Source organism: Netta rufina (assembly GCF_964035555.1).
Source record: "Netta rufina genome assembly, chromosome: 2".
NCBI lineage: Eukaryota > Metazoa > Chordata > Aves > Anseriformes > Anatidae > Netta > Netta rufina.
The window spans coordinates 150,905,770-150,933,422 of record NC_140124.1 but is presented as its reverse complement, the minus strand read 5'-3'; the positions used below and the strand labels follow the sequence as shown (position 1 = coordinate 150,933,422).

The 27,653-nt window shown below is 36.3% G+C and overlaps 1 protein-coding gene across 10 annotated transcripts in view; it reads right to left on the bottom strand.

Annotated features, from left to right (window-relative positions):
• Positions 1–27,653, bottom strand: part of PHF20L1 (PHD finger protein 20 like 1) — a gene marked incomplete at its 3' end in the record, with an annotated part of 56,684 nt that overhangs the window by 21,490 nt on the left and 7,541 nt on the right. For 4 of the 10 annotated variants that reach the window (XM_084281764.1, XM_084281769.1, XM_084281770.1 and 1 more), the window contains exons 3-12: positions 24,918–25,089; positions 24,682–24,766; positions 23,783–23,871; positions 20,992–21,054; positions 17,274–17,481; positions 16,479–16,607; positions 10,836–10,918; positions 7,013–7,265; positions 4,851–5,036; positions 4,438–4,644 (exon numbers count right to left, since the gene is read on the bottom strand). In XM_084281764.1, the coding sequence (XP_084137890.1) occupies positions 4,438–4,644; positions 4,851–5,036; positions 7,013–7,265; positions 10,836–10,918; positions 16,479–16,607; positions 17,274–17,481; positions 20,992–21,054; positions 23,783–23,871; positions 24,682–24,766; positions 24,918–25,089 (1,475 nt within the window). Of the gene's footprint in view, positions 1–4,437; positions 4,645–4,850; positions 5,037–7,012; positions 7,266–10,829; positions 10,919–16,478; positions 16,608–17,273; positions 17,482–20,991; positions 21,055–23,782; positions 23,872–24,681; positions 24,767–24,917; positions 25,090–27,653 lie in introns of those variants that run through there. The other 6 variants (XM_084281766.1, XM_084281773.1, XM_084281768.1 and 3 more) reach the window with 4 other exon arrangements.

Below are 27,653 nucleotides of genomic sequence, written 5' to 3'. Positions count from 1 at the left end.
AAGCCTCGCTAGTGAGCGCAGGCAGAGAACAGAATGCAGTGGTACAAACGCAGCAGCACACAAGTGCTAAGCGGTGCTGCTTTTGTCTGTCCAGCAAATTAAAATAAATTAGACCTACGTGAAGCAACTTATTTTGTTACGTGATATTCCAATGTGTGGCTTCTGATGTTTCATCTTTCCTAGCAACAAAAATACCAACATCTGCATTGATATGCAACTGAAACCATATCATGGCCAACATAATTCATGGTTCTATTGCAGGTAGTTTCATGTTTTGAACTTCCAGTGCATAGGATGCTGAAGCTGATATCAAACTACACTTTACAATACAATAGATAATATAAAACCCTGCAGAAAACAATCCCTCTGGGAAGGATAAGGATGCAAGTGTTCTTGCCTTCACACAGCTACCCCACAGAACCAGCTGGGAGCTCCAGGGCAGCGAGAATGGCACAAGTCCACACTAAGGAGCAAAACTGACTGACAGTGGATATTTGGAATAAAACAAACACTAGGTACTTCTTAAAAGCAGCATAACCAAGAACTCTGGCAAGAGTTTTAATTAAAAAGTGACATCTTTTTCTGAGAATTATACATATTTGTACCTTCTTGTTCCTATTGCAGTGAACATATTAATAAAAATATACAGAAGTATAGTGATTTCTTTTTGGGGTGGAGTGGTGGATTTTTCCGATACAGTGGACCTAATGCTACCCTGAGAGCAAAGTCACCTAGCCTTAGCTACAACAAGGAGTAACAGACAACAACATTGTTATATTAAAACTGTTGTATTGATGTGTGTAACAATTTTTCTTCAGTGTAAGAACTGAAATCCAGATTGCTTTTTTAAAATATGTTTGCTCAGTATGTAACAGGTGAACTAATACGAAAAGGCACAGAGCTACAAAAGATACCACAATGAATTTAAAGAAAACTGGCAACTGTAAAATGATCTGAACTTCATGTAGTCAGAACTGGAATACCACAGTATTTTGCTTCTATACAGACTGACTGTGAATATAAAGTCTTTTATAGACTAAGACAAAAAGTGAGTTAGCTACAGTTAACTAGCAGACTGACAAATGAAAGAAAAGATTCTTAATTGTGTGTGCACACTCGTAGGCAATCACAACTGGATCCATATACTATTTTAGCCAGTGCAGTACCTCAGTTCAAAAATTAAATAGCGTATCAGCTACTAAAGAACACAGCACTTTCGCGTAACCTAAAGACTGCAGGAATTGATCAGTGTTTTTGTGTTGCCTTTGTGAAATGGCAAGCTCTTCATTTTGAGCAATGACTTTGTGAAGGAATTTACATGTTAATACTATGAGTTTCCACTTCTGTTTCTGTATTTCACCATATCTCATCTCATCCCTCCCTATTATTTTGGTAATTTTTATTTTTTTTTTCCTGTTTGTTTGTTTTGTTTTTCTCTCTCTCTCTTCAGTTTGCTCAACTGATAGCCCTCATCAGATTTCTGAAATTCCGAAGTCACATCTCTGGGTCTAAACAGTACCTCCTTACGACTATACTCAGAAGGGTCAGTTACCATAACAGGCTATTTCAGGCTAAAAACTTACCTCCATAATTTCTGAAACTATTGTTATTTACCTCAGTTATTACAAAGAACAGTAGATCCCACTTAAGCACAGTTTGCAAATTCCACACTACTGTCAAAATCTAGAAAACCAAATCTGTCCAGATTGCTTCAATATAATATAAACAGTAGAAACATCATAAAAGGACAGATTTAAAATAGTTCTTTCATATTAAAAACCCCAAAAAATAGATAATTGCAGAGTAAAATGGATTTTACACCAGAGTTCTCAAACCGTATAGTCACAATATATATGGCTAAACAGTGCGATACATTAAATTACACTTATGCAGGCAGATGTTCTTGCATTATTCAAATGAACTTTGCTCAATACTTTAAAGCATCGCCTGGAATGATAAATGAAAGCTTTGGGAAAATTCTCCTTTATATATCAGATTGCTTAAAGGCTACAGGTGCTATAGCTTAAAGAGGTTCATTAGAAATGGAAAGGAAGCAGCAAGCAGGATAGACTCTATCCATTCTCTTGGAGCAGGAAAGAAATTAGTGTAATTGTGTGCTTAAGTAACATGAATTGAGAACCATTTAACAGTGCAAAGTTTAATTTCACAGGTTTCAAACCTGAACATAAAAACTATATTTTTTTTTTATCTTCCTCTGAAAAGAGAAGGATATTAGAGAAGTGAGTTTCACTGAGGCTAGAAGCCCAAGATGAGCTCTAAATAAATATGAACTGCTTCTGTCAGTAGTAGCTCTAGAATTACCTTTTGTAACTGATCTCCAAAACTTCCTGTAAAAACTCTGAATTCAAGATACTAATTGCTTATGTAAACCTTTCAGCCCACAAAGATTATACTGCTCAAGTGGCTGTCAGTTGTATACTTTTCAAAGCTTTTAAACATTTGGACAGAATAAGAAGTCCATGTGAAAGCTCAAGACAAAGTACTACTGCATGGAGAAAAACTACCAAAAATTTAAAAACATGTAGCTCTGTCTAGAAGACAGACAGGTAGCTGGGAAATCAGTTCCTTGAGAGCTTATAATTTTCAAAATTATGTAGAAATAGGACAAACTGTATCCCTCCAGCACATGTTGTAAGCGCTTCCATTTTCCCACTCTAGACTCAACTAGTACTACCAGAAGGTTGTGTCAGGCATGATTTTCCCTGACACAACATGCCAAAAAATATATGGACATGCCAAAAAGTTTTGAGCCATAAATGAAGGTGGCAACAAAATAAATGCCAATCAGTATTACTAACTATGCATTAAATGATCCAAGAAACATGTCAGGCAAAAAAAAAAATGCCCAGAAGTTAAATTCCTAGTAACTGAAGCAAGTTCTTATGAATAACAAAGATAGTAGTTGGAAGTGGTTGGTTTCTTTTATGATCTTGTATGAGTGGTCATCCACCAAAAGCATTTCTCCTACTAGCCAAAGGCATGAGATTAAAAAGACTTTTGCAGAAGTAATTTTCGCAGCAACTCATGATTCTACCACTATACAATACGTCAAAGGCACACCAAGATTGTCAGAGGGTTTAATTTGAGAAATTTAGTATTTTTTTTAAAGCTTTAAAGATTTAAAAAGTTTTTAAAGCAGTTCATTAGAAATTCCCATAGCACTCATTTTGACAAATTAGTTTAAAAGATTAATAGATTTTGTTGTTTGAAAGAGAGCGAGAGAGAGAGAAGGGATATTTATAACCACCTAATTTAATCTACCCAATATTGATCCAAGAATCCTACTCAGCCTCTTCTGCATCGGGTTAAGGAATTATGCTGGAACTCAGGAAAGCAATCATCTTACACAGAGTCAATGGGCAGACACCCAAGAAGGGGCGTACATTAAACAAGATGTTTCACTGACCTAGAGTACCGCAGCTACACTGGTAGCTTAACACAAAGTTGTTACGATTTATTTCTTCCCCTTAAACGAAGACAGTTATATTTTCAGAATGGCTTAATTATATACTTTACGGTCACAATGCCCCTCCTTTGTTGATCACATTTACTAAGGAAGTTCCCCAAAAAGTGCATAATTATTACTTTTTATTTAATTTCCCTCCTCTTACTTTATTGATTAGTTTTCGCAGTAAAGTCGTTTAGAACATGGTATCATACTCACCCATGTAAGAGGCTTGTTTATGAAAAAAACACATGGATACCTAACACACTGGATGAAAGGACTCATTTTTAGGGTCTGCAACTCACAATGCAATCCCTTCTCAAATCTCTTAATCTAAGTGATTTGAATAAACCACAGTGCCCACTAAATTGCTAAAGAGAGATGTAGCCCTTTGTTACAGCATTGGACTCTACAAAGGTGTGCCAAATTTATATAAACTTTAGAGGATTTTCCAGACATATTTTCAATTAATATCTCCTAGCAGGAAAATGACAAAATTTCTACTACAAAGAGAAGCAAAAGTAGAAAATAAAGACTACCTCTGAAAACTCTACTGTATTTAAAGCTGAAGCCACAACATAAATGAGTATGTATATATTTAGTATATATTAGTATGTTAGTAAACAACTGTATTATATATAATTATTAATATTTTATTTTTATATATATATTTTTTTACAAGTTTTAACAATAGAAAATATTTTAGAAAGAAATACTACATCTTATATTCTATACTTCCTCTGTAGAGTTAAATCAGATCTACTTTAAGGCATGTTAGGAAAAAGTGCTAAAGCAGCTCAAAGATAGTGGAAGACAAAGAATATCCAGATGGATGGACCCCAGGAAGAGCTTGCAAGAGGTTTGCAAGCTTGCAGAAAGAAAGTTTATCCCCTCTTTTTGTGTGACTGAACACATGCATGTTTTAACCCTGCAACTGTAAGCCTAACTGGTTGTACACTGGATCTTTTTACCTGACGCTGTTGTAGCTACTCTTCCATCAGTTACTGCTTTGGAAGAAAGATATGTAATCATCTGAATATCTTCCTTGTCTTTACTGGGGTATTCATTACGGAAAGTGGATTCTGTGGATAATGGTGCTGAAACTTCCGAACTACGGCTTAAATCAAGAGGGAGACAGGGTCCACGCTTCTCAAGTGACATATGAGCAACATCGGGTACTACACAAAAGAAAGAATGTAATATTAAAAAAGGTACAAAGGCCCAACAAACAACAGTTTGGGTTGCAGTGTAACATAACATACGAACAGCATTCAGCTTTAGCGACAATAAGTCAAAACGTCCCATTAGATGAAAACCATGAAAGGTCTAATTTTCATGATTCAATTTCTCTTGGGCAGTTCTTTATTAGATTAAGATACATTACCCTCCAATTTTGATGACTGTTGGTTTTGAGCACTGATGGAGAACACTTTTCCATCAGTAACTGAAGAGGGAGAAGAAACTTTTTCTACAGAATCATCAGGCAACGAGCAAGTGGCTAAACGTTGTGATCTTCTTCTCCGTTGACTATGTTTGTAGGATCTAGGGGAATTCAGTGGTTGTGATGGACCTAAAAAGAGATCTTTCAATGTTCATGAAGCATAGAGAGATACGATCATCTTACCGCAGTATTTTAGAGTTCTAAAGATGGGAAGTGCTTTAAATAGCTCTTATCTGCAGAACTGGTAATCACAGCAGGACTGTTAAAAGTAATTAAAAACTGTGACTACCAGAAAAAGGTTATGCTTGAGACATGATTCTGCTTTTTGCTTATTCATCATTAATAGGGCGTCTACTTCCCCACTAATAAAGACTATTGTTTTAGGCAAACGGTGTATTTACCATAAGCAACTCCCCCATAGAAACCATGAGAGTAGGCTTATAAAGGAACTGAGCAACAGGATTTTACAGTAAACAGAACAAACGACCACAATTAAAAGATCTAAAAGTCACGGATACTAGTAACATAAAGCTTAAATAAAAAAGCAAAAGCAGTGGTTCATTTTATAACCCCTCTCCTGACCTGATATCAATACCCCAACTATCTTTAAAATGTTCATTGCCAATGCATGGCATAGTAAGAAGGCTCAAAAATCTCACACAAACAAAAACAAACAAAAAAGAATGGGGGGATTGATATAGGATAATATGGGCCTGATTCATTAAAAACAAAAAAAAACACACTCCCCTAAACTTCTTCACTTTAGTAAAGCTTTACAGACATTTGCCTTGGAAAAGACACATTCAAGTCATTACACCGTAAATCACTATTCTCTCTTTTTCTTTAACCATTTTTTCAAGTAAAAGGTTCACAACTTTAAAAATAAAGACACAAAAGACAAGACTTAAATTTCTCTCAGAGGTGGTAAAGACTTGGAAGCCAAAGATTGAAAGACAACACTAACAAGATCTAAACTTAAGTAACCAAATTTTAAATTGGTTCTTTATCCAAATACAATGCTAAGAACATCCTCAAAGAAAACTACTTACCATCTTGAGGGAAAGAGGGGAAGGAGAAGGGGAAAGACATGTCACAGTAATGTGTGGGGCAACTAGAGATACAATTTAAACAAATGTTCCCTGAATAAATAGATGGCTGAACTGGTACACCTTTCTCTCCCATTCACTTAAAGCTATCTGTGAGAAAAGATTAGGAGAAACTATTCTCATAAGGGAAAACATCAAATGAATGTTAAGGAAAACATATGATGCAGGTATAATCTTCCATTCTTAAATCACTGTCCTAAAGCAAAAGAGGTACGAAGATTTTGAATTCCTATAGCCCGTACTTATTTTAACTCTTGACTCATCATTTAGTGTAAAATAGGCTGTTTGTTGCCTGAAGAACAAGGTCTGACCCTAAGCAGTAAAACCATCTCTAAGAAATTAGAGAAATATTTCAACATCCACAAAAATTAGCATATTGAAGGAGGCATCGTAAATCTTTCCCTGTTCTGATGAACAGTATTCTAGTACTTTGCAAATCGATGCAACTGATGCATACGTATTTCTGAGGCAATGAAAACTGAGTTACGTACTTTCCCACCCCAGATATTGAGCACATCATTGCTTTCATATTATATTTTCTGGGAAATAACACAAAAGGTGAAGAATGTCACCGCCAACAGGTATAGCACATCAGTCTGCCGAAGGCAACATTTCTCAGAGAAGGAAAGATCCACAACCCAAGTGTATGTCTTTTCTTTTTAATGAATCAGGCCCTTCAGAAGAGAGGTTCGACTTTTCCCTGTATCACTCCTAACACTAATGTGGAGATTTATGCTAGAGGGGAAGTCAGTCAACCATTAAAAGCTGTAACTCATACATAAATGTATTATTTCTTTTAGAGAAATTCATATGCCTTATTATCTAACTTGACTTTTTAAAAATAGTGAGCTACCCCTAACTCTCCCATTTTGACTTTTTTTTTTCCTATTTTAAAAGCAGATTCATTTTTAAATGCAATATCCATTTACAACCAAAAGTTATTTTATGTATATCTCTTAAAAGTAATTACGGTATGTTTTTTAAAATGTCTGTGCTCACTAGTTTTATTTATCACAGAAGAAGGAAGCTGAGAGACCAGCGTCAAATCCTCGACTTGTATTAATTCTGGGGAAAGTGGTGATTTAGGGGGCTTTATACACCCAGAAGAATCTCCAGATTCTTGTTTGCATTTCTTGCTGCGAGCCTTTCCTGAAGACAAAGTTGAGGATAACAGTGCAGGTTTCTGAATGTTGGCAGAACTGCTAATATCAGCTTCATTTTTTTTCTGACTTTGTGGTTTAGGTGAAATCTCCTGAATAAATAATAAAAAATTGATACTTTTATTTCAGTTTCTTCACTGTAGTTCTTGTATTCTATTTTGATCGTTTTAAAGCAACTTTAGTATTCAAAATACATTTTAAAGAAATGTTATTTTCAGTACAAATAAAAAATATTTAAAATGCATCACATTAAACTTTTGTTTTTAAAGGAGCATTATCAATTCTTTTCAGTATTCAGAACACCCTCGTTCCTTATTATTTGAAATACCTGCAGAAAGACTGAATATAAAACTATTTCTGTGAATTCTCATTTTAAAATTCAAAGTCATTTTAGCTTGTCCCTTTTATCTTCAGCATACTGGGACCATGAAATGCGTTATCACAGTGTAATTTGGAGAATACCTATAATAAACTGGAATACATGCACCAATCTATGATTGTAACAGCAAATAATTTAACAGTTCCTTGGGATAACTTTCAAAATGAAAGCTATTTTAAACAAAGAAGAATCTGAAAAAAGTTGACAATGCTCCCTTAAGGAAATGTCTGAAAACAAGAAAAAGTTTCCAAATACTGAACACACTCTCACACAACCCCTTTCAGTGCTGGGAGTCTGGATTTCACCACATTATATGCTTGTGCAAACACATGAAGAAATCACAACTTCTAGCACCACAGGGTTAAATAGATTGCTAACTGTAGGAGGAAAAAAAAAACGAGCAGATAGAGTTAAAACAGTTTTGAAGAAAAATCAATATATGATGCAGCTTTCCAAAATTATTAATTTTCACCCTTAGCATACGTATTTAAGTATTATTTTTAGGCAATTCACATGCATTGACAGACATTAGCATTGTAGATTTTTAGTAGGAAGTACTTTCTGCATTACTGAATAAACTGTGCATGTGTTATACAACTTGCCCAATAAAGGCAAGTATCTGTACATTAACTTCTTAAACCTGTCCCCTCTCTCACCCCAGTTACAACACTCAGCACATTATCATCTAATAAAGCCATAATTATCAAAGTAGAAAGGTATTTCTAGAATGTGCACACCAGTTTATCCAAGCTAAAAAGAAATGTCACATCTCTGATTATTTGAGGCCTTTTGGTCTGGTTTTGTTTTTCTAAATAAAAAATTACTTTCCACTGGAACATGGAGAGTTCTAGCGGAAACAAACATAAGTGCACATTTGATGCATGTAAAAGGGCAACCCTGAATGCTGTATCAATAGCTGGCTGCAAGTACCATGTAAAGATCCAGTGCAAAATGTCCCATTCAGCAGAAATCAGTTCTACCTTGAATAACTCCATAATACACATGTATTAAGTGCAGTTTTATTCATTTAAATAAAAAACTCCATGAACTGAAGAGTATACCTATGCTGGTTATGAGAGGTATTACCAGAAATTAATTAGAGTCGTAACTTGTAAATAAACAATTTTATTGTTCATCTTCACAGATGTGAAAGACATTAATTACTACAGCATCCATTACTTTCAAATTACAAAGTTATTTAAACAAGATTAAAAAAATTAAATTAATATTTTGATAAGGTGCTTAACCTCTTAACAGGACAAAATAACATTAAAAACCTTAATGAATTAATGTTATTCATCTAAGCAGATCTTGGTCAAAAGAAAATATAACATGACATACCCTAATACAGTTAAATAAACTACTGTATCTGCAACTAATTGTTTGAGGTTTTGGGTTTAAGACAATTGTAAACTAAAAATATATATATAAATATAAATAAAATATACTTCCATCAACAAAGTAAGTTTTCGGCTATTGGCCTGAATATTTCTACCATGTTCCGTATTACATTATTAAAAAACCCTAAAAGACATTTTACCCATTCAATTTTATAGCAGTAGCAGACAAAACCTCTCATTAAGGGGTGCCAGCTTTGCTATTGGAAAATCTTTTGGGGAGGTTTATAACTCGGCCATTTTAATTTGGATTTGGGCAGGAACGTAGTAAAAAATAGCTTTATGCTCAAATTTTCCTCCCCTCAATCGTTTGAAAGCTTATGAGGTTTCTCTTTTTACTTAGAAGTGAAGGCATATGACATTTTGGATTTTGATGCCTCTTTAAAAGAGCTTAACCAGTATTTCAAAAAATTATTATTTTTCAGACCATTAGCATGTAAACAATGACAGAGACATCCTTTTTTTTAATATCTAATCAACAAAACAGAAACAGCCGAGTTACTATGTCTAAGAAGTAACAATTTTTTTTCTTTTTTTTTTCTTTTTTTTTTTCTTTTTTTTTTAGTAAATATGCACTGTAGTTTATACTGTTGCATACACAGTCTATGTAAACCACAAAGTCCCATTCATCTTAATGGGATTCTGCATGTTAAGATTTACATTGTAATGATTCTTCCAAAAAACAACATGCTGTAAGCCATTTCACAGTTTTTTGCACATTGAAGATATCACACACAGTAGCAGTAAAACCATAGCATATTTAATATGCAAAAATTTGAGAAATGGAATGTCATGTCAATACACTGTAAACCTTTCTGCAAAGTATCAGTCAATGCATTGGCACCGTAGTGGCTCGTACAGCCGTTACGGTGACAGCATTAAAAACAGAAAATCATGTTCCATTGACAAAACTCGCATCCAATGCAGCATCAATGGAAAAACCACAGCAATGCAATTATGTTATCAGCTCTAAAGAACCAGTACAACCAAAATATCAAATAAATTTTGGGGTAGGGACTATTCAGAGTGTGCCGGGGCTTAAGAAAAGAAGTGCTCTTTTAAGAAGTGCGGGCAGCAAGGCTATTTTATTCAAATACTACTTCTAAAGAAAAATGAAAATGAATACAAAAAAGCTGTATTAAAACTACATTAAGGCTCTGATTTAAAACCATTGGAAAGCAAAGATGTCCTGAATCAATACTACCGTTCATCCTTAGCTTGTTTTACCATGCTTAGGCATTCAGCCCTTTTAATGTGCAAGATAATGCACAACTCAGAGTCAAGCAATGCCTGAACAAAATGGAATAAGCCAAAGATAAAATGGCAGCTTTCAGGTCCTGCAAATATGCAGGTTTAAAAATCAGACCCTTAACATTATTTAAAATGTTTCTTTTTTGTATTTATTAAAATACACACCCTTGCAAAATGTATGGCTCATTGAGCAGTTCATAAAACACATACAAGCCTACAACACCAAATTCTTACAATATAAAATAAGCTTCTTATAAAAGAAGTTCTACTTGATGTCAAAAACCCTGTTTCAAACACAAATTGAATTTGTGTAAGGGCCTTCTCCTAAGCTAGTCACGGTTCCAGCTACAAATCTGGACCTCGGGATGCTGGCCTCCTAGCATTTGCTGCATGGAGGCCCCACTTATTTTTGTTGCAGAAAACTAACAGAACCTCATTGCTAAAATTAAGATTAACACTGCATTTTGAGACAATTAACTTCCATACTTCTGGCTCTGCCAGAATTGTAAACATAAGGTCAATTTTCAGTTCCCTATTGTATCTGAAGGGGAAAATTTCAATGTTGTAAGTACTATATCTCCATGGCACACTCCAGTGGGAACCTTGCAAAAGAATCAAACTCTACCATTTCATACCTGCTCCAGGACTGGAGCTGTTTCTTTGTTGCCTTCCTTTTTTTCAGCACCATCTGCAACAACGGCTTTGGATGCCAATAAACCTTCGAAGAAAAATTGCAGAAATGTTTAGTTAGAAACTTGCAATAAGGATTTGTGGAAAACAGAGAAAAATTATGAGACAAGAAATATGGTCTGCTTGTATCTACAACATAATTCTCCCCGAAACAGCTCAACACAAGGCTAAACGCTTTAATTAGAAGAAAACAGGTTGCTAACATGATGAAGTATTTCTCTGGCACTTCCACGAGCAAGATGAAAAGCAATCAATTGTAAAAATAACATCTCACCATCCACTTAAAGCCCAAGCGCTCGAGTTTTAAAACCAAGGCTATGTTACTTAAACTTTGAAAGACCAAAATAATTTATAATCCTCTTCTACCACTCTCTTTTCCAGTCTTTAAGAAATTCCCATCAGAATTTGTACTACGTCTACTTAACTCTATTAAATGCATGCAAACCTTGCTTAGAACAGAACAAGAGATTCAGTTTCCAAATTAATATTCTTGGCAGTGGAGCTCTGAAGTTACCTCAGTAGCAAAAACCATATTGGGAACAAATATATCAGCATACGATTATTTCCTTGATGAATTCCTATTCAGTATCACTACTACTGATAAAAGGGAAGTTAACATCAATATGAGAATAATTGTTAGAAATAAAACTGGTTAAAAATAAAATTGGCTACATTGGCTAGAATCATAGAATATCCCAAGCTGGAAGGGACCCAGAAGGATCATTGAGTACAACTCCTGACACCACACAGGTCTACCCAAAAAATCAGACCATATGTCTGAGAGCAGTGTCCAAAAGCTTCTTAAACTCCGACAGGCTTGGTGCCGTGACTATGTCCCTGGGGAGCCTGTCCCAGTGCACAAGAACCCTCTCAGTGAAGTACCTCTTCCTGAGACCCAGCCCAAACCTCCCCTGCCTCAGCTTGACACCATTCCCATGGTTCCTATCACTGGTGACTAAAGAGAATGGATCGGCACCTGCCACTCCACTCCCCCTTGTGAGGAAACTGTAGGCCATGATGAGGCCTCCCCTCAGCCTCGTCTTTTCCAGGCTCAACAGGCCCAGTGACCTCAGCCACTCCTCATGTCTTCCTCTCTAGGCCCGTCACCATCTTTGTAGCCCTACACGCATAGGGGTAGCTAATTCTACTTCACACACTAACTTCAATTATTTGACTGTAAGTGGAAAATTCTATGTCATAAGACAAAGCAGAACTGCTAAACATCTGAAAAATAAGAATATAAATTGAAGTTGCCATTATAATCCCTGGGAACATCAGTATTGGGGGGTGGAGGGTTTAAGTCCTCAAACTTGAGCTGAAAGACTAAGGGAGATAAGGAAGAAAGTCTGTTGCATTCCGTGAAAAATTGGATATGCTCAAAATTAATTTACAAAATACAATGGCCGAGAAATTACACACTAGTGAAGCCAGGGTTCTCAGGAAATGTGCGTGACACTGAAATGTGTTAGCTCTCTGCTGAAATACCACGTTGTTTTCTATGGACTTATTTTCCCTAGTGTTCCACAAGAATAAAAGGCACTTTTTTTTCCTTCACTTTTTACATTCCATGAAGTCATGCTGAAAAGCAGTTATGTTTTAAGTAAACTTTTCAGAACACCATGTGTATAATAAGAGATGCAAACCAATTGACTTTACCACTAAGTAAGTTAACTGCAAAGTAGAAACTTTTTAGCTCCATTATATTAATGCAAACATTATCAGTTAAGATTTAACATTGGGCCTCACAAAAATTTCATAACCTTTCCAGAAAAAAAGAAAGAGATAATTACCCTTCATGATGTACTACACACATCCTAAACCATTTGTAACTAGCTCCCTTTCATGCAGTCTTTTTTTTGATTTCTATGCCTGCCTTAACAGAAACACCCAAAGTATAAAAAATGTGTTTTTAAGAAAACTACTATTGCTTAATTCTTTTAAAAGCTTTCTTAGATGAATCAAAATACTGTCCATATCAATGTATCTGAAGAAGGTTTCCTGTCTGACAGTGCTTAAACGTGTCAAAAGCAAGAATGACTCACATACATTACACGATCATTTTTATTTCTAGCTAGATGCTCGGTGCCCAGCAAGTAAACCCATGAAACCAACCTAAATTGTCAGACTTGTTAATGTATTTCCCTTATTTCCTTCTTCTCTATCCTATCAGGCATCTCTCTAACCAGTCACCAAGCCTGTGCAATGACAAAACAATTAACTCCAAAGCTTCTGGAGCAGCAGAACTAACTGCAAGTTCACCATCTCTGGTCAGTAACAACATGTACAAAAAAAAAAGTACAAGGTGGTAGAAGTGTTTTGTTCTCACTGCAGATGTTCTTCTAGGTATCAGTACAGTAGCAGGAGAGGTGGAAGCAAGCACTCCAGAGGCAAAAACTAATTAGAGAAGACATTAATACATGCTTAGCAGAAGATTTCCTTCGCCTTAGGGAAATGTAATTTCCCTCAGTAGTGAAAGAAAAAGAAGCATAGGGAACGATTTTATTTTATTAAACAGTGAACAGAGAACACCAGGAACTGATGCAGCCCTTGGGGCAGACAGAGAGAACCTCCTGCAACAAATACTAACTGCTGAATTTAAATTTAAATCCAGAAAAAGAGTTCCTTTCAAGCAGCTGCTTACAGCCACCTCATTTGCTCTATGTTCCCAGTGCAGTCACATAATCACAGAATCACAGAATTTCTAGGTTGGAAGAGACCTCAAGATCATCGAGTCCAACCTCTGACCTAACGCTAACAGTCCCCACTAAACCATATCCCTAAGCTCTACATCTAAACGTCTTTTAAAGACTTCCAGGGATGGTGACTCCACCACTTCCCTGGGCAGCCTGTTCCAATGCCTCACAACCCTTTCAGTGAAGAAGTTCTTCCTAACATCTAACCTAAAACTCCCCTGGCTCAACTTAAGCCCATTCCCCCTCGTCCTGTCACCAGGCACGTGGGAGAACAGGCCAACCCCCACCTCGCTACAGCCTCCTTTGAGGTACCTATAGAGAGCGATAAGGTCGCCCCTGAGCCTCCTCTTCTCCAGGCTGAACAAGCCCAGCTCCCTCAGCCGCTCCTCGTAGGACTTGTTCTCCAGGCCCCTCACCAGCTTCGTCGCCCTTCTCTGCACCCGCTCAAGCACCTCGATGTCCTTCCTGTAGCGAGGGGCCCAAAACCGAACACAGTACTCGAGGTGCGGCCTCACCAGAGCTGAGTACAGGGGGACGATCACCTCCCTAGCCCTGCTGGTCACACTGTTCCTGATACAAGCCAGGATGCCGTTGGCCTTCTTGGCCACCTGAGCACACTGCTGGCTCATATTCAGCCGACTATCCACCATCACTCCCAGGTCCTTCTCTGCCTGGCAGCTCTCCAACCATTCTTCTCCCAGCCTATAGCTCTGCTTGGGGTTATTGCCACTGCGTAAGGAATGTTTTCCTTTCAGCTACTGTTTTATGATTCTTTTGTAGCCACTTTGATAGGTAGGCCAGCATAACCCAGAGCCTTCCTTCAAATCATACACTAAAGCTCATCCTAGAGATCAATGACAACGTACAGATATTCAAGCACAGGAAATAAGCATGTAGGCAAGAGAAAATTTAGTCACCAACAGTCACATCTTCAATATGCTCCATTATAAGCAACAGTAAAAAAAAAAAAACAAAAAAAAAAACACACCACTATTACTGCAGAAGTGTGGTAACTAGAGAACAGTTACACAGAGTAACTACCAAGCATGACAAATTTGATCTTGTAATTAAAGAATTTAGTTCATTTTCATACAACAATAATATTATCAACTGGAAGAGTACACTTTCATGGCAACAAACAGGAAGTGCTTTGGAACTAATAAAGTCCACGGCAGTAAGGTATATTCTGATTATTAATTTCAGTCTGTATGAGTCCATTAAACTTCAATTTTTCCTCACAATGTTCCTTAGGAAAGGAAAACCTTTCCACTGGCACAGAAAAATATCATTTCTAGAGCTAAAGAAGTTTCAGCTAGTTTTGGTATCTTCTGCTACTAATGTTCCAAAGGCTATGGAAAGGAAATTTATCAGGGCTGTGTAATTCCGTATATCCCTCTCTCTCTAGAGATAAAAAAGAGAGAGAGATAAAATGTAATATACCATTAGCACATAACATAGCCTTCTACTGCTCAGGGCAGCAATTAAATTGGGACTTGATTCAGTATTTACACCATATGGGCAAAGGAGCACAGAAATGTGGCTGATCAATCAAGCATCCATTAACTAAACTCAGTACTAAATAAGAAGCCTTCCAGAAAAGGGAGTTCTGGAGGCTGAATATGAGTTTTTTTGAAGACCACTTCCTTTACACGTTCCATATCGGGCCATTTAATTTATTTACTCCTTCAGCTTAAAATATTGATTGAAAGACACTAAAATGGAACCATACTCATAAGGAAACTGACTAAATATCCTCAGCAGCTGACCTGTGAAAGGTCGCATCAACCAAAACAAGTTGAGAAAAACAAAAACAAAACACCCTCATCTTAGTTTAGTAAACCAGGTTAATTTTGCCTTATTTCTTTAAATACAACTTTTTACATAAATGAGCTTGCCATAACTAACAAAAAAATTAAATCTCACCTGAAGCGTAGAACAGTTTGTCAGACTTCACACAAAATACTGTTTACTCAAAAAAACTGGAATGCATTTCTTGCCATCTGTCCAAGAGGCACTCTTAAGACAGGCTTCACAAATTTTTCACCTAGTTTTTGAATGTATTATGATACTTTCCCAGCCCAGGCACAAAGATATTACCTCACTCTAAGTACTGACATAATCAATACTGGAAACACACTTTGCGTATGAAGAGGCCTAGGGAATGAGGCACACAAACTGATATAATTTTTCTGTATTTAAGTTGATTTCCATTGAACTTTAGAAAAAAGATCATTTTTCAAATTTTAAAGATTACCTAGTATTTGATTTCCTGTTGTATAAAATATTTTTATAACTATATGTTTTCCTTTAATTCCTTTCAGTAATAAAGTGCTTGCCTTAGACGTTGAAGAAAACCACAAAACCAAAACTTTTTAGCTCGTCATTGCTTCAATTAGAAGGTTAGCATTGCATACTTTTACAGAACATACCGTAAACTTATCAGCAATAGTTTTACTTTATGGCAAAATGGATTATTCCACCCACTCCCCCTACCCCCCCAAAAAATTAATTTACAGTGGAGCTATGTTAACTCAAGAAAACATTAAGAACTTGTACAAACACCAAATTCACCCGATAGTACAGAAAATTGTGTGGCTGGAATCAAAACAAATACACATACTAAAGAAATTCAGAAGTTCAAAATGGTTACCTTTTCATAAAGCTAAAATCACACACACCAGCTCAAGTCAGAGACCATACTCTCAATTTATGAACAAGGTAGATTTTTATTACTTTATGTAATTACTTTAAAATTCTAAACAAGTAAAAAGACTGATGAATACCTGCCAGGTGGATATGCTTTTGTGGATCTACTTTAATACCTTATATGGAAGCATTTGTATTTAACTACATTAAAACACACAAAAAAAATATCAACAACAAAAAATATTTTACCAGTGATCTTGTTAAGACGAGCTCTCTTTGCCTGAAACGAGTTTCCTAGATTACTTTTCCTCTTGTGTGATAACGTGCTCTCTGCCTGTACAAAGGCCATCTTTGGAACATCCACTACAGGAAATCCTACTTTTAAACATAAAGAGAAATCTAAAACACACATTTCATTAACATGCAACCAAACACAAAATGTTTAATATTTCAGAACTGGTATTGGTATTAGAATTAGAATATTGGAATTAAGAACCCTTACAGCTATTAGAAAATTGAAACTGGCATATTCTAAAGATTTAGTATTATACACTGATTCATTAGAGGTGGATTTGTCATTTTTACTCATTTTTGTAAGAAACGTAGTAATTAAAGACTTAAAATAAACAGATTCTTATCAAACCAGAAATCATTTCAGCCTTTCCTGAATATGGATAAATGATCAACACTGGATTTTTATTTATTTATTTATTTTTAACAGTGTTGAGGGTTCTCTCACAAGCAACAGAAGATCCAGGTATGTGAACCAGAGCACACAAAGCCATTCAAAAGATTGTGTTGTCCTCATTAGAGGTAGTCAGAATTTGTGCGCGAGGGATAAGTGCTGACCTAACTTGAGTTAACTGATAAAAATTATTTCTTAACTGATTAACACTGGGTATCATACCTAGCATCCTACTAATAAATGATACATACTCCTCTAGAAATACTAGTTATTACTTTATTGCAAAGTTAAGAACGTGAACTCTAACTCAATGGTACCAAAAAAAAATCAACCTTATCTTTTAAAGAATCTCTTTTTACCAAATGTGTCACTAGATGTAGGCTCCTCTTCCTTTTTTTGGACTTCCTGCATGATTGTAGAGGTTGAGGTTTCTTCCTTTTTTGAAGGAACTTTTAGCCATTTTCGATCCTCTTTATCCTTATTGCTGTTTGCGCTGGTTCTAGGTTTACTTCCTGCTTTGTTCTTGGCTGCTGCTGCAGCAGCAGCTTTGACCAAAGCTATCCAATCCTCCAAAAAGGAAAAAATAGTTTAATAAGTATTAAAAAGTGTCTTAGACTTCAATAGAAAATACTTATAAACCCCATGGAACTTCATTTAGAAGTGTTCATGAACAGTTGAATTTATTATTGCTACTACTCAAGGAGTGGTAAAAATTAGCTTCCCAAATTGCCTAAATAAACCTGAAGTTTTATCAGTATATCAATATGCCACATAGATAAAAAAGCAAAAAGAAAAATACCTTCAAAAGAACGTTGCATAGGAATACTGGCTGCCGGCATTCTCTGCTACCTATTTTGTGTATCATAGCTTTAGAAACCCAGGAGCTCCCACACCCTAAACACTGCCCTTTTTCTGATACCTCCAGGTATGAAATACACCATTGCTATTGTTGCTCTAATTTATGTTATTCAAAACTGAACTTGACTCAAAGCATAGTCCAGCCAGTTCCAGAACTGGACAGAGCTCTTCCTGAATTACACAGATAAAGCAAGGACAAGTCTTTACTAACTGTATCTGCATTTGCAGAGTAGCTGTGGACAGCGCTCTTTTTGTATTACAAGTTTAATTCGGTAATTTCAATGCGCTATAATACAACTGAATTTTAGAATCCATTTCTAAAGGTAATAAAGTATGATTTTGGATGATGTCTTATCTGACCATACACAAACATCTAACGAATGAACAGCAGAAGTTGCAGTCCAAATTCATCTACCTTCCAGCATGTATATGAAGTCGTTACCCTATAGTCAATGGAGAGAACCCCCAAGGCCCAGGCAGCTCTTTCCATGAGTCTGAAGTGATCAGACTTCTGTCCTGTGTCTCCTGAGTGTCAGGGATCAATCTGATTGCAAAAATTGTGTGTTTATCTTCATTACGAAAGTACTCGTAGAAATATTTTAACATCAAGGTATAGAGTTTTTCCATGGAGAAATGACGTGAAATGAAAATCAATAGCAATGTTCATCCTCTACCAGTAAGTATTATGCATATGAATGCAGCTTGAACATTGATGATTTACTACATTGCTACAAGAGCATTTTCAGATTTGCACTGACAAATATAAAAAAATGATAAGGATTTTTTGTCTTTTTCCCCATGAGTTTTACAAATAGTAGAACTTTTCTTCCAACTTTAAATTAACCGCATTTTACTCTGGAATGTTTCCTTGTTATGTTAACATATGAGGCACCCAAAGCATCTTGACTTTTGCAAATCAATCTCGTTTCAACACAACTTTTCTGTTCTACTGAGGTCTCTTTGTCTTCTTTGATGTACGAGAGCACAACACAAATTACTAAAAGCATTAATTTTGCTTGTGTTACATTCTTCCTTTGCCATAACTTCGTATGTACGTCATTGCATGTTATGCATTGTGTCAAGCTTAAACACCAGGAGGTTCGATGCCTCCAAAAATAAAGTCTTCCACAACTGAACTGCCAATGCAAGATGCATACACTCAATCTAGATAGTAGCAGAATAGTTTGGAAGCACTTTAGCAATGCTTGCAAAAAACAGGCAGCTACCAAAGCCATTTGGTGACATGCCAGCCACAAAGAGCGTCTCGTAACTGCCAGCTGCGTACTCAATCAAAGACACACATACCTCTTTTTTGGCCAGGCAAAAAGAGCACACACATTAGCTCCAGTCCATCCAGAGCCTTGCCCATCCAGCAGGACAAAAAAACGATTGAGCTATTTGTGCTGGTGAGGAGTTAGGAGACCTGAGAGTGGAAGTCTTACACTGTACTCTGGCCAAGGGATGAAGAGGATCAGTAAAATGGTTGGAGCTTGGATCTTACGATGAAAGTGCATGAAAATAGCTTCTAAACAGTCCTTTCATTTCCAGTCAAGCTAACGTACCCTGAAATCAGAAACTTTCCAAAGAAGATTTCAAGCTTCGAGGACCACACTGGCTAAGTAACCTGCTTTTGTTCTAGTGCAACACGAAGGGATTTTGTTTTTTTATTTCATTGTTCAGTTACTTTCCGTAAGACACAGAGCTTACAAAGGATGGCAGAACACAACTATGAAACAAACAAAGCTTAAACATTCAGAAGCCACAGCAGACATTAGTTGTGGTGATACGTATTTTTACAGGTTAGTATTTAAAGATTAAACTCAGTGGAGAGAACCTTGAAAGGGGGAGTGGAAAAGGTGATCGCAAGAGGTCCCCTCCAACCTCAATTTTGTGATTCAGAGCTGGCTGAAGCTCAGTGGGTTCATTTTTTATTTTGGCTCTGCAGTACACATAAGCACTGAAGTGACACAGGTAATTTCTGTTGTTTTTTTTGTTTTGTTTTGTTTTTTAACCTTGAACTCCATCTGAGCTGCACCTTTTAGGACTACCTAAACATCTGAGATGCTAAGGTAACCATTTCTTTTGAATAGCACAGTAATTACAAACATCTTCTTGAAGCAGGATCTTTTTCAGACTTTTTAAGAGAAAACAAACAGCGAGAGCCTAAAGCAGAGTGCATTCTGAAATCTGTCTCAAGGCTGTCGTAAAGCAACTACTGTCAATCACAAGAGCAGAACATGACGTACAATAGATATCACACGCTAGTCACCAAATTTTAATAGCAGGACTTGCTCCTGGAGCCTTCAGTTATACACGAAGCCAAAGATCCAAACAAGAATATATATTATAAATGAATAAATAAGCTCCTCCCAAAAAAAGTTTTTTCTATTTGTCCTTGGTGTCCTGATTTTGTCATTTTACTGGCTATGGTTTTGGAACTGCACCATCCAGCCTGATTTCCCATTTCCCATGGTATCTCACTCAAGTAAATGTTTTTCACTTACATATATTTTTGAAAAACTTATGTTTTCTTTTTTTTTATTCTAAGATTCATCTTTCAAGCAAGCTGAGACAACTGCAGGAGAGAAGTAATGGGACACTGTAGTTAGAAGAAAAATCAGTACTTTATCACTAATGAGAAAAACTGTCATTATACTAATTAGATTCACTGAATCAAAGCACAGGAAATTGCACAATCAAGAAATACGTTAGTAGAAGTTTCCCAACAGCCTTGCACATTAATTAGCTAGGACACTTGCATTTTAAAGTATTCCCTTGCATAATCTTAAACCTGCAAAAGCGGGAATTCAAAAACAGAATCACTTCTAAAATCCAACCTTTGTGCCAGTAACAACTCACATACATCACTCTCTCTTCGCCTACCTACAGCCTAGGTGTAGCCTTCTCTGTACTCCCACAAATTCAGCTGTTTTCCCTCTCCTGACACGCCACAATTTCCAGCTGCCACACATTCATACATACACATACATAAAACACCATCAACCTACTGACTGGCTGATTCCAAAGCAAGACTGGATTCCTTACCCTCACCTTTCAGATTCTAAAGGGTCTGCCCCACCTAGATCTTGGCTCACATTGTCTCCTGTCATATCTTCTTTTTTCCTCTGTCCCAATTGCAAATCCATGCTTTTTCCTCAGCTTCCTCTTCCTGTGTGCCAAGTCCCCTCCCTCTCCTTCAAACCCCTCCTCAAAACTCACTTCTTTTGGTTCGATTTCCGTCACTAATCTCAGCTCCGGCGCTATCTGCTCCCTCTCGCGCGCCTAATTACATCAAAGATAAAACAAAAAACATGAAACAGAAAAAGTAAGTTATCTGAATACTTTATACGTGCTCTAACAAGGGCAGTCTTAATATTCCCATCTTTTTTTTTTTTTATTTTATTTTCCTCTCTATGCTTCTTTATCCACAATTCTGTGATTTCAATAGATTTGAGCTTCTCTGCAGAAGAAACCAACCTACAGTCTCATTGCATGGAACTACGCAAATACTTCCCACTCTTCTTTGAAAACACTGTCTTTCCAGCCTCACAGCTAAGTCTTATGAAACACAAACATGTACTATAGCTTAAAAATGGCGTATGAGCATTAGTGTTTACAGACTCTTACTTTAAGACATGCTAAGCTCAAATAAAACTAGGTTTCTTGCTTTTGAAAATAGTATACTACTACTGGCACCAACACACTTAAAATTACTGACAGAATAAGTGTGCTGGCTTAGGCATTTGCTTCTGAAAGGATAACCACTGTTCCTGTTCTGGTTCTGTTCAGTCACACACTTTTAGTTAGACAAAGAACTGAAATATTTAAGAGTAATATTCACATAAAAATGGATCTTTAATATCTTCTTATAAGTACGTTCTACCACGAATATTTACTTGCAAAGAATTTGATAGTCCTTATCTCTTTTCCTCCATCTAATCCAAATTCTGCGTGCTTAGCATACACATTCCAAATGGATCTTATATTTGTTAGACTTGTTAATGTTCTAGATCTTAAAGTAGTATCTTAAGCATCTGCTTGCCTCCTGAAATGAAACTTCTCTTTGGAAAAAGACAAAAAACATAGGTTTACATTAAGCATGAAGTGTTGAGTCTGCCAACTCCACTATGTTCCAAAATCAAAATCTATTCCTGATTTTTTTCTTTTAAACCTAAATAATTTCCAGTAAATGTCATCTAAAAAATATGTAATGCGTAAAATCAAAAACATTCATTAAAGTTCTAAGCCTAGACAAAACTTGGTTTCAGATTATTAAATTTAAAGAACTTAGATCACATTTATCTTCTTATATACCACAAAAATATCGCAAAAGAAACATTTTTGTCATAGCACAATGATTAAATAGACGTTGTGGAAAGTTACTTTTGCCTTCAAAAGCTACAGCTTCATGCCTACCTTGAATTTTGCAGAATAAAATACTAGAACTACAATCAACTAGCAGTACAGAAAGCTTCCTTGTGTTGTTCTTACTTCAAGATAGCTTTTAAAATTCTTAATCCTTCTTAAGAAGCATGAGTTTAGCTCATTTATTCTGTCTGAAGTCTTCACTGAAGCCATCTACTACTGAGATGCATGAGACTGACACCGTAAGTTTCAACCATTATGCAAAATTAGAGATAATAGATGAGCTGGACTAACACTAAGCATGTCTGGACACCAAAGCGGTTGCTAATCAACATCTGTAAGAAACTGATTTTAAGTTTTTTTAAACTGAAAACGCCTAGTGGTAGTAACCTGGGACTACACATGGCTCCTAGGACAAAGTGCAGGATCGAGTAAAAGACTTGATCACTGTCAAAGGACTGTTTTAGTTCAGTCAAAACCACACTATCCATGTTTGCCTTTTTATAAAGGAAAATGAAATACTCTAGCTTCCTAACTTAGTATCATATTGATTATTATTATTATTTTTAATATTTACATAGAGCTGCAGTAGTTATTGCAACACTACAGCAAGAAACCAGTGGCAGCGTGCCCATGGATTTCAGTTTAATCTCTTTAAGGAAAAGTACTTTATATGGTACAAGTGTTGCCATCACAATGTTACAATATTCTGTGTAGAGATGATCAACTCAAGTATACATCCACCTGCAACAGGTAGGCCAGAAATACAGAAACATTTTCAGGCCAATTATATTATCTATCTGCTTTTATCACGTAAGCAAAACACAGATAGTTACAAGAGTAATTATGAAATATTGAATTGTATTCCTCAAGTTAAAAGTTATAGTCTGAAGAAAATTGGGAGCAAATAAGAACAATCTTTCTATATACTTTTTTTTTTTTTTATCTCAAATCATTTCAGTGGACTAATTTCTCATTAAAGATGAGAACACAAGATAAATCCAATATCATTTCCACTGAAAGCATGCATCTGTTTTTGATGCTGTTTTTCTTTTTTGAGTAAAGATATGCCTAGTTACTCAATCATATCCTCTGCTTCACAGCCTTCTTCTGCTTCTGCTCAGCATTTCTCCTTCAACAGTGACAGGGCACTGTTCAGAGATAAAGAAATATTTATGTTAGAACCCCTAAACGTTTTGATACGGGGGAAAAAAATTACTAAACAGCCACGTTAATAAGAACACGTGGGCAAAAGTCTACCACTGTAGCAAACAAGAGGGTAAAAAATAATTAAAAAATAAATCACCAGCACAAACCACTGACAAGTAAAAGCTTTTTTTTCCTGAAAGGCCACAAGACAAAGGAGAATGTCTCTGGATGTTCCTGCTTTTGTGAACCATGCAAGACAAAACTCTGAGAACAGATTAGTCAGCAACAGAGTGTACAGCAGCTAGACGTATCAGATAAAGGCATGACTATGTGAGCAGCACACTCTGATATATCATCCATAAAATGGTGAAGCAAGACAGTACAGGCCCTACAATAAATATTAATCTAAAACTTGTTGTGCTAGACAACGTTCTTACGATCTCAAGATGTAAAAAATCACTATGAAACCTAACAAAAAGACGCCTAATATTCTTACCTGCCCTTTTGCATCCTCTGGCATAGATTTGATATGCATCCTCTTAAGACACCGAATAACACCATCATAGAACTGTACTGTGAACGTTCCTAGAAGAGGATTGATGGAATCACTATGAGTAGTTGAGAAACAGACAACTCATTACTATAAAAGCTTTATCAAAATACTTTGCAGACTATATGAAAAAGGTAACTAAATGTTATCTACAGGCTTAATCAAGAATTTTAAGAAAAATAAGACCCAAGCCCAATGAAACCCTGCTTTTACATTGCCACTCTTTGTCCACTTAGACACTTTCAACCACGTTTATGCTAACGCAACACTTCTGCTCATAATTCATTGAAAGAATCAGGTAATATTTAAGCTGCCACACTGAGGTAAAAAAAATCAATTCACAATCAAATCCTCATCTGACTTTTACTTATGTTCACTAGAGATATTACCCTATTAAGAAGTACTGCATATAAATTAATTTGTTCTACTTCCCAATTCTCATTATTTTTACCTCATCAATTGAACTTTAAAAAGACCATTTCCTGAAACAATTAAGAAAATTTAAATCTGTCAAGAGTAGCCCAAATCAGCACCAAGTACACTATAACTATAGCACTATGCAAAAGATGTTTTGCCCAGCACTGAACAAGCATGGAGCATTTTAATCTTCCAGGATAAATTTTGATATTCTAATCTCAGATGGATAAAATATGAACATATTACCTTTGACAGAATAGAAACATTTTCACCAGAATATTGAGGCAGTGAGGAAAACTTTACATGCATACCTTTTTATTGTTGATTTTGTGTTTGGCTTTTTTGTTTGTTTTGTTTTTAAGTTGACCACAGCAATGGTATAGCACATGCAAACAGTCCTTACCAGTGGACCAGAAATGAATACATACCCTCTTTATTAATTGCCTCTATCTTTGCTGGGTAATATCGACAGTCTGTCCAACGAGCTAGGACTTCTTCTCCAGGTTTAAAATCCTATTTAAAACAAATGGTATTAATACTTTGAACCTTTAGATTTTTTTTCCAAAGACGACTTAAACATTTCATGCTAGACAGATTTAACGCAGGAAATCAAGTAGGACAGCTTACCAAAATGAGTCAAAAACAAAATACATGTGCCACTTACAACAAATTCTTCATCATCTTTCAGCCCTTCTTTCCTTAATGCCGGTCGCTCCAAGGGTCGCAACCTGTTGCTGTCCCAGTAAATCCACTCATCGTAGCGATGACTCCAACGTTCAAAATGGACTAACATCTTCCCCTCCTCATAATCTATCTTCTCTATACGAGATGGATACCTTGAACAACAAACGCACAATGGTAAATTCAGATTTTTTTTCTTTTTTTTTTTTTCTTTTTTTTTTTTCCCCTGTTTATTTTTCTTTATGCATACATCAGTACTTACATGACCATTCAAGAATTTATATTAACACCTTGCACTGGGAAATCCCCAAGCCTGGAAAAGGTCACGATACTTAGCTATATGCCATCCTACTATGAGTTTAAGAGCAATCTATACACATTAGTGATATTATCAGCTTCATCGCAGATGTAAACCTGAAACACCCACACTGACTGAAGCAGGCATTAGCAGTTTGTGTTTTAACAATTCTAAAACCTGTGTTTATTTGAAGCGAATGCCTGTAGCAGTTTTTGTTAACTTGGGGATAGGTAGAACATAAAATTGTTTGAAGAGTACGTCCATTGCTTTTAACATATGAAGTGTTTCATTAAACTATCTGATTGATTTCAGACAAATCTGAGCAACTGATCAAACACAGAGGTCAACAGAATACTTCTACCTAATGTAAGCTACTTATTAATTTGTAGATCAGCTTCGGTGATTGCTGCCATTAAATTTGATTCATATCAACTATGTTTTAGTAGTCATCTCTCTGCAACTGTGCATGCATTAAAATAAGTATGTCAGTTGAGGTATGGATCTTACTCTCAGCAAAGATGGTATGTGCTCCGCAGAACTTACCAGGGCTGAGCTGCAAGTCTGAGGCATCTAACTTGGGGCATGGCAAAGATGCAACCTGGATTCTAATTTGGGAACCATAAAATTTGAGATTACATTTTAAGGAAAAAATGGTGAATTTCTCTAACTTCATCAACTACTATTCTGTCCGTTTCTGTTTCACCGAAGTGATTTATTTAATAAAGCTGTAGTAGGGCAGCAAGTCACAAACTTACTACATTTTCCCCACCAAAAATCATTAGATTCCCTTACTTCCACTGTGAAATGCAGAGAAAACTGGAATGAGGCAGAATTCAGATCCTCCTACCCTTAACAAGAATATTGAAAGAGATTCAAAAGTGCAAAGAATCTGATGAAAAAAATGAATTTATCAAATTTTCTCCAGAGTTTATATTCTGAGTACCACAACAAAACAAGAAACAATTTCTTGTGTTCAAACAGCAAATATAATAGTAAAATAGAGGAAGTTACGGATGGCATAAAGGTAATAAAAAATGAATTGAAAAGAAAGGCCACAGCAAAAGGACAGCTGCCTTCCACTTTCATTAAGATGCAACCTGTTTTTCCAAACAAAATGCTGCTGTTGAGCAATAATAAAAGGGCAGAGCTTGAGCAACCAATTTCCAGTGCTACTGCACATTCCATTAGCCAGAAACGCATCTGACAGATACAGGAACCCTGACAACATTTTCCATTTCAAATATTTCTCTCCTAAATACTAAGGATGCTGATAAAGGAATGTTTAACACTATGTTCCAATTAAATATGGACATTTTCAGAAAGTCCAGACTTTCCTTCTTTCCTGGTAACTACAAGGGAAAGGGCAGTTAAAGGGTGTCAAACTCAATTTGCTCCTTCAGCTTACTCATTTCTCCAGCCCTAGTTTTTCAGCTGCACTGCTACATACAGCTTCCCAAGATCTAAACTTCTCAGAAGTGCAGAAAGAAGAAAACTTTGATTTTCTAGGTTATCACTGCAACTACTTCAGCTACATCTTACTCTCAGATCAGAATGCATGGACTGTCAAACATCTTGTTGCATCTGTCTCATCCACACATTTCAGAAATGCAAAATATTTTCAGAGCCATCTCTCCAAGCTCCTAATATAGTTTTGCTAAAAAAACACCAAGATCTTAGCTTTAAACTTCAGACTCATTTCCCACCCCACTAACAAAAATCTTTTCACTGATAAGAAAAGAATTCCATTGGATATCTTTCAGAGGAGCAACGTGATCAGCCTCCTTTCAACCTACATAAAGCAGGTTGACAACAGTCAAAAAAGAGCAGTGAAACTGGAAACATATTTTATCAAAGCAGAAAGAAAAACCCATAGGTCAAAATAGGATGCCATTAGGGTTTAAGGAACTTCATTATGGTAAACTAGCATTCTGGTTTAACTTTTCTCTTCTTGAAGCCATGTTCAAAGCCAGCCACAAGACAGTTTCTCTGAGCCCTGACTGATGACACTTCCATCTCCCAAAGATCTCCAAGGAAGAGACCCCACAACCTCTCTGGGCAGCTTGTGCCAGTGCTCTGTCACCTGCAGAGCACAGAAGTACTCCCTGAGGTTCATGTGGAAGCTGCTGTGTCTCACTTCGTGCCCACTGCCTCCTGTCCTGGCACTGGGCACCACTGGAAAGAGCCTGGCTCTGTAATTTCTAAGGCAATTTATAGTTAACACAAGAAATGCATGAGTGACAATGTTACCTGAAACATTTCAGCATAGAAGTAAAAGATGATATAGGAAGTATTTAATAGACTGAAGGAAAAACCCTTGAAAAGAGGACAGGGAGATTCCTTTGTAGGGATAAGAGCTGAAGCACACAAGCCCTGAAGCTGCAGCAGTGACACAGCAGACACAACACTGGCACTCTCACTCCA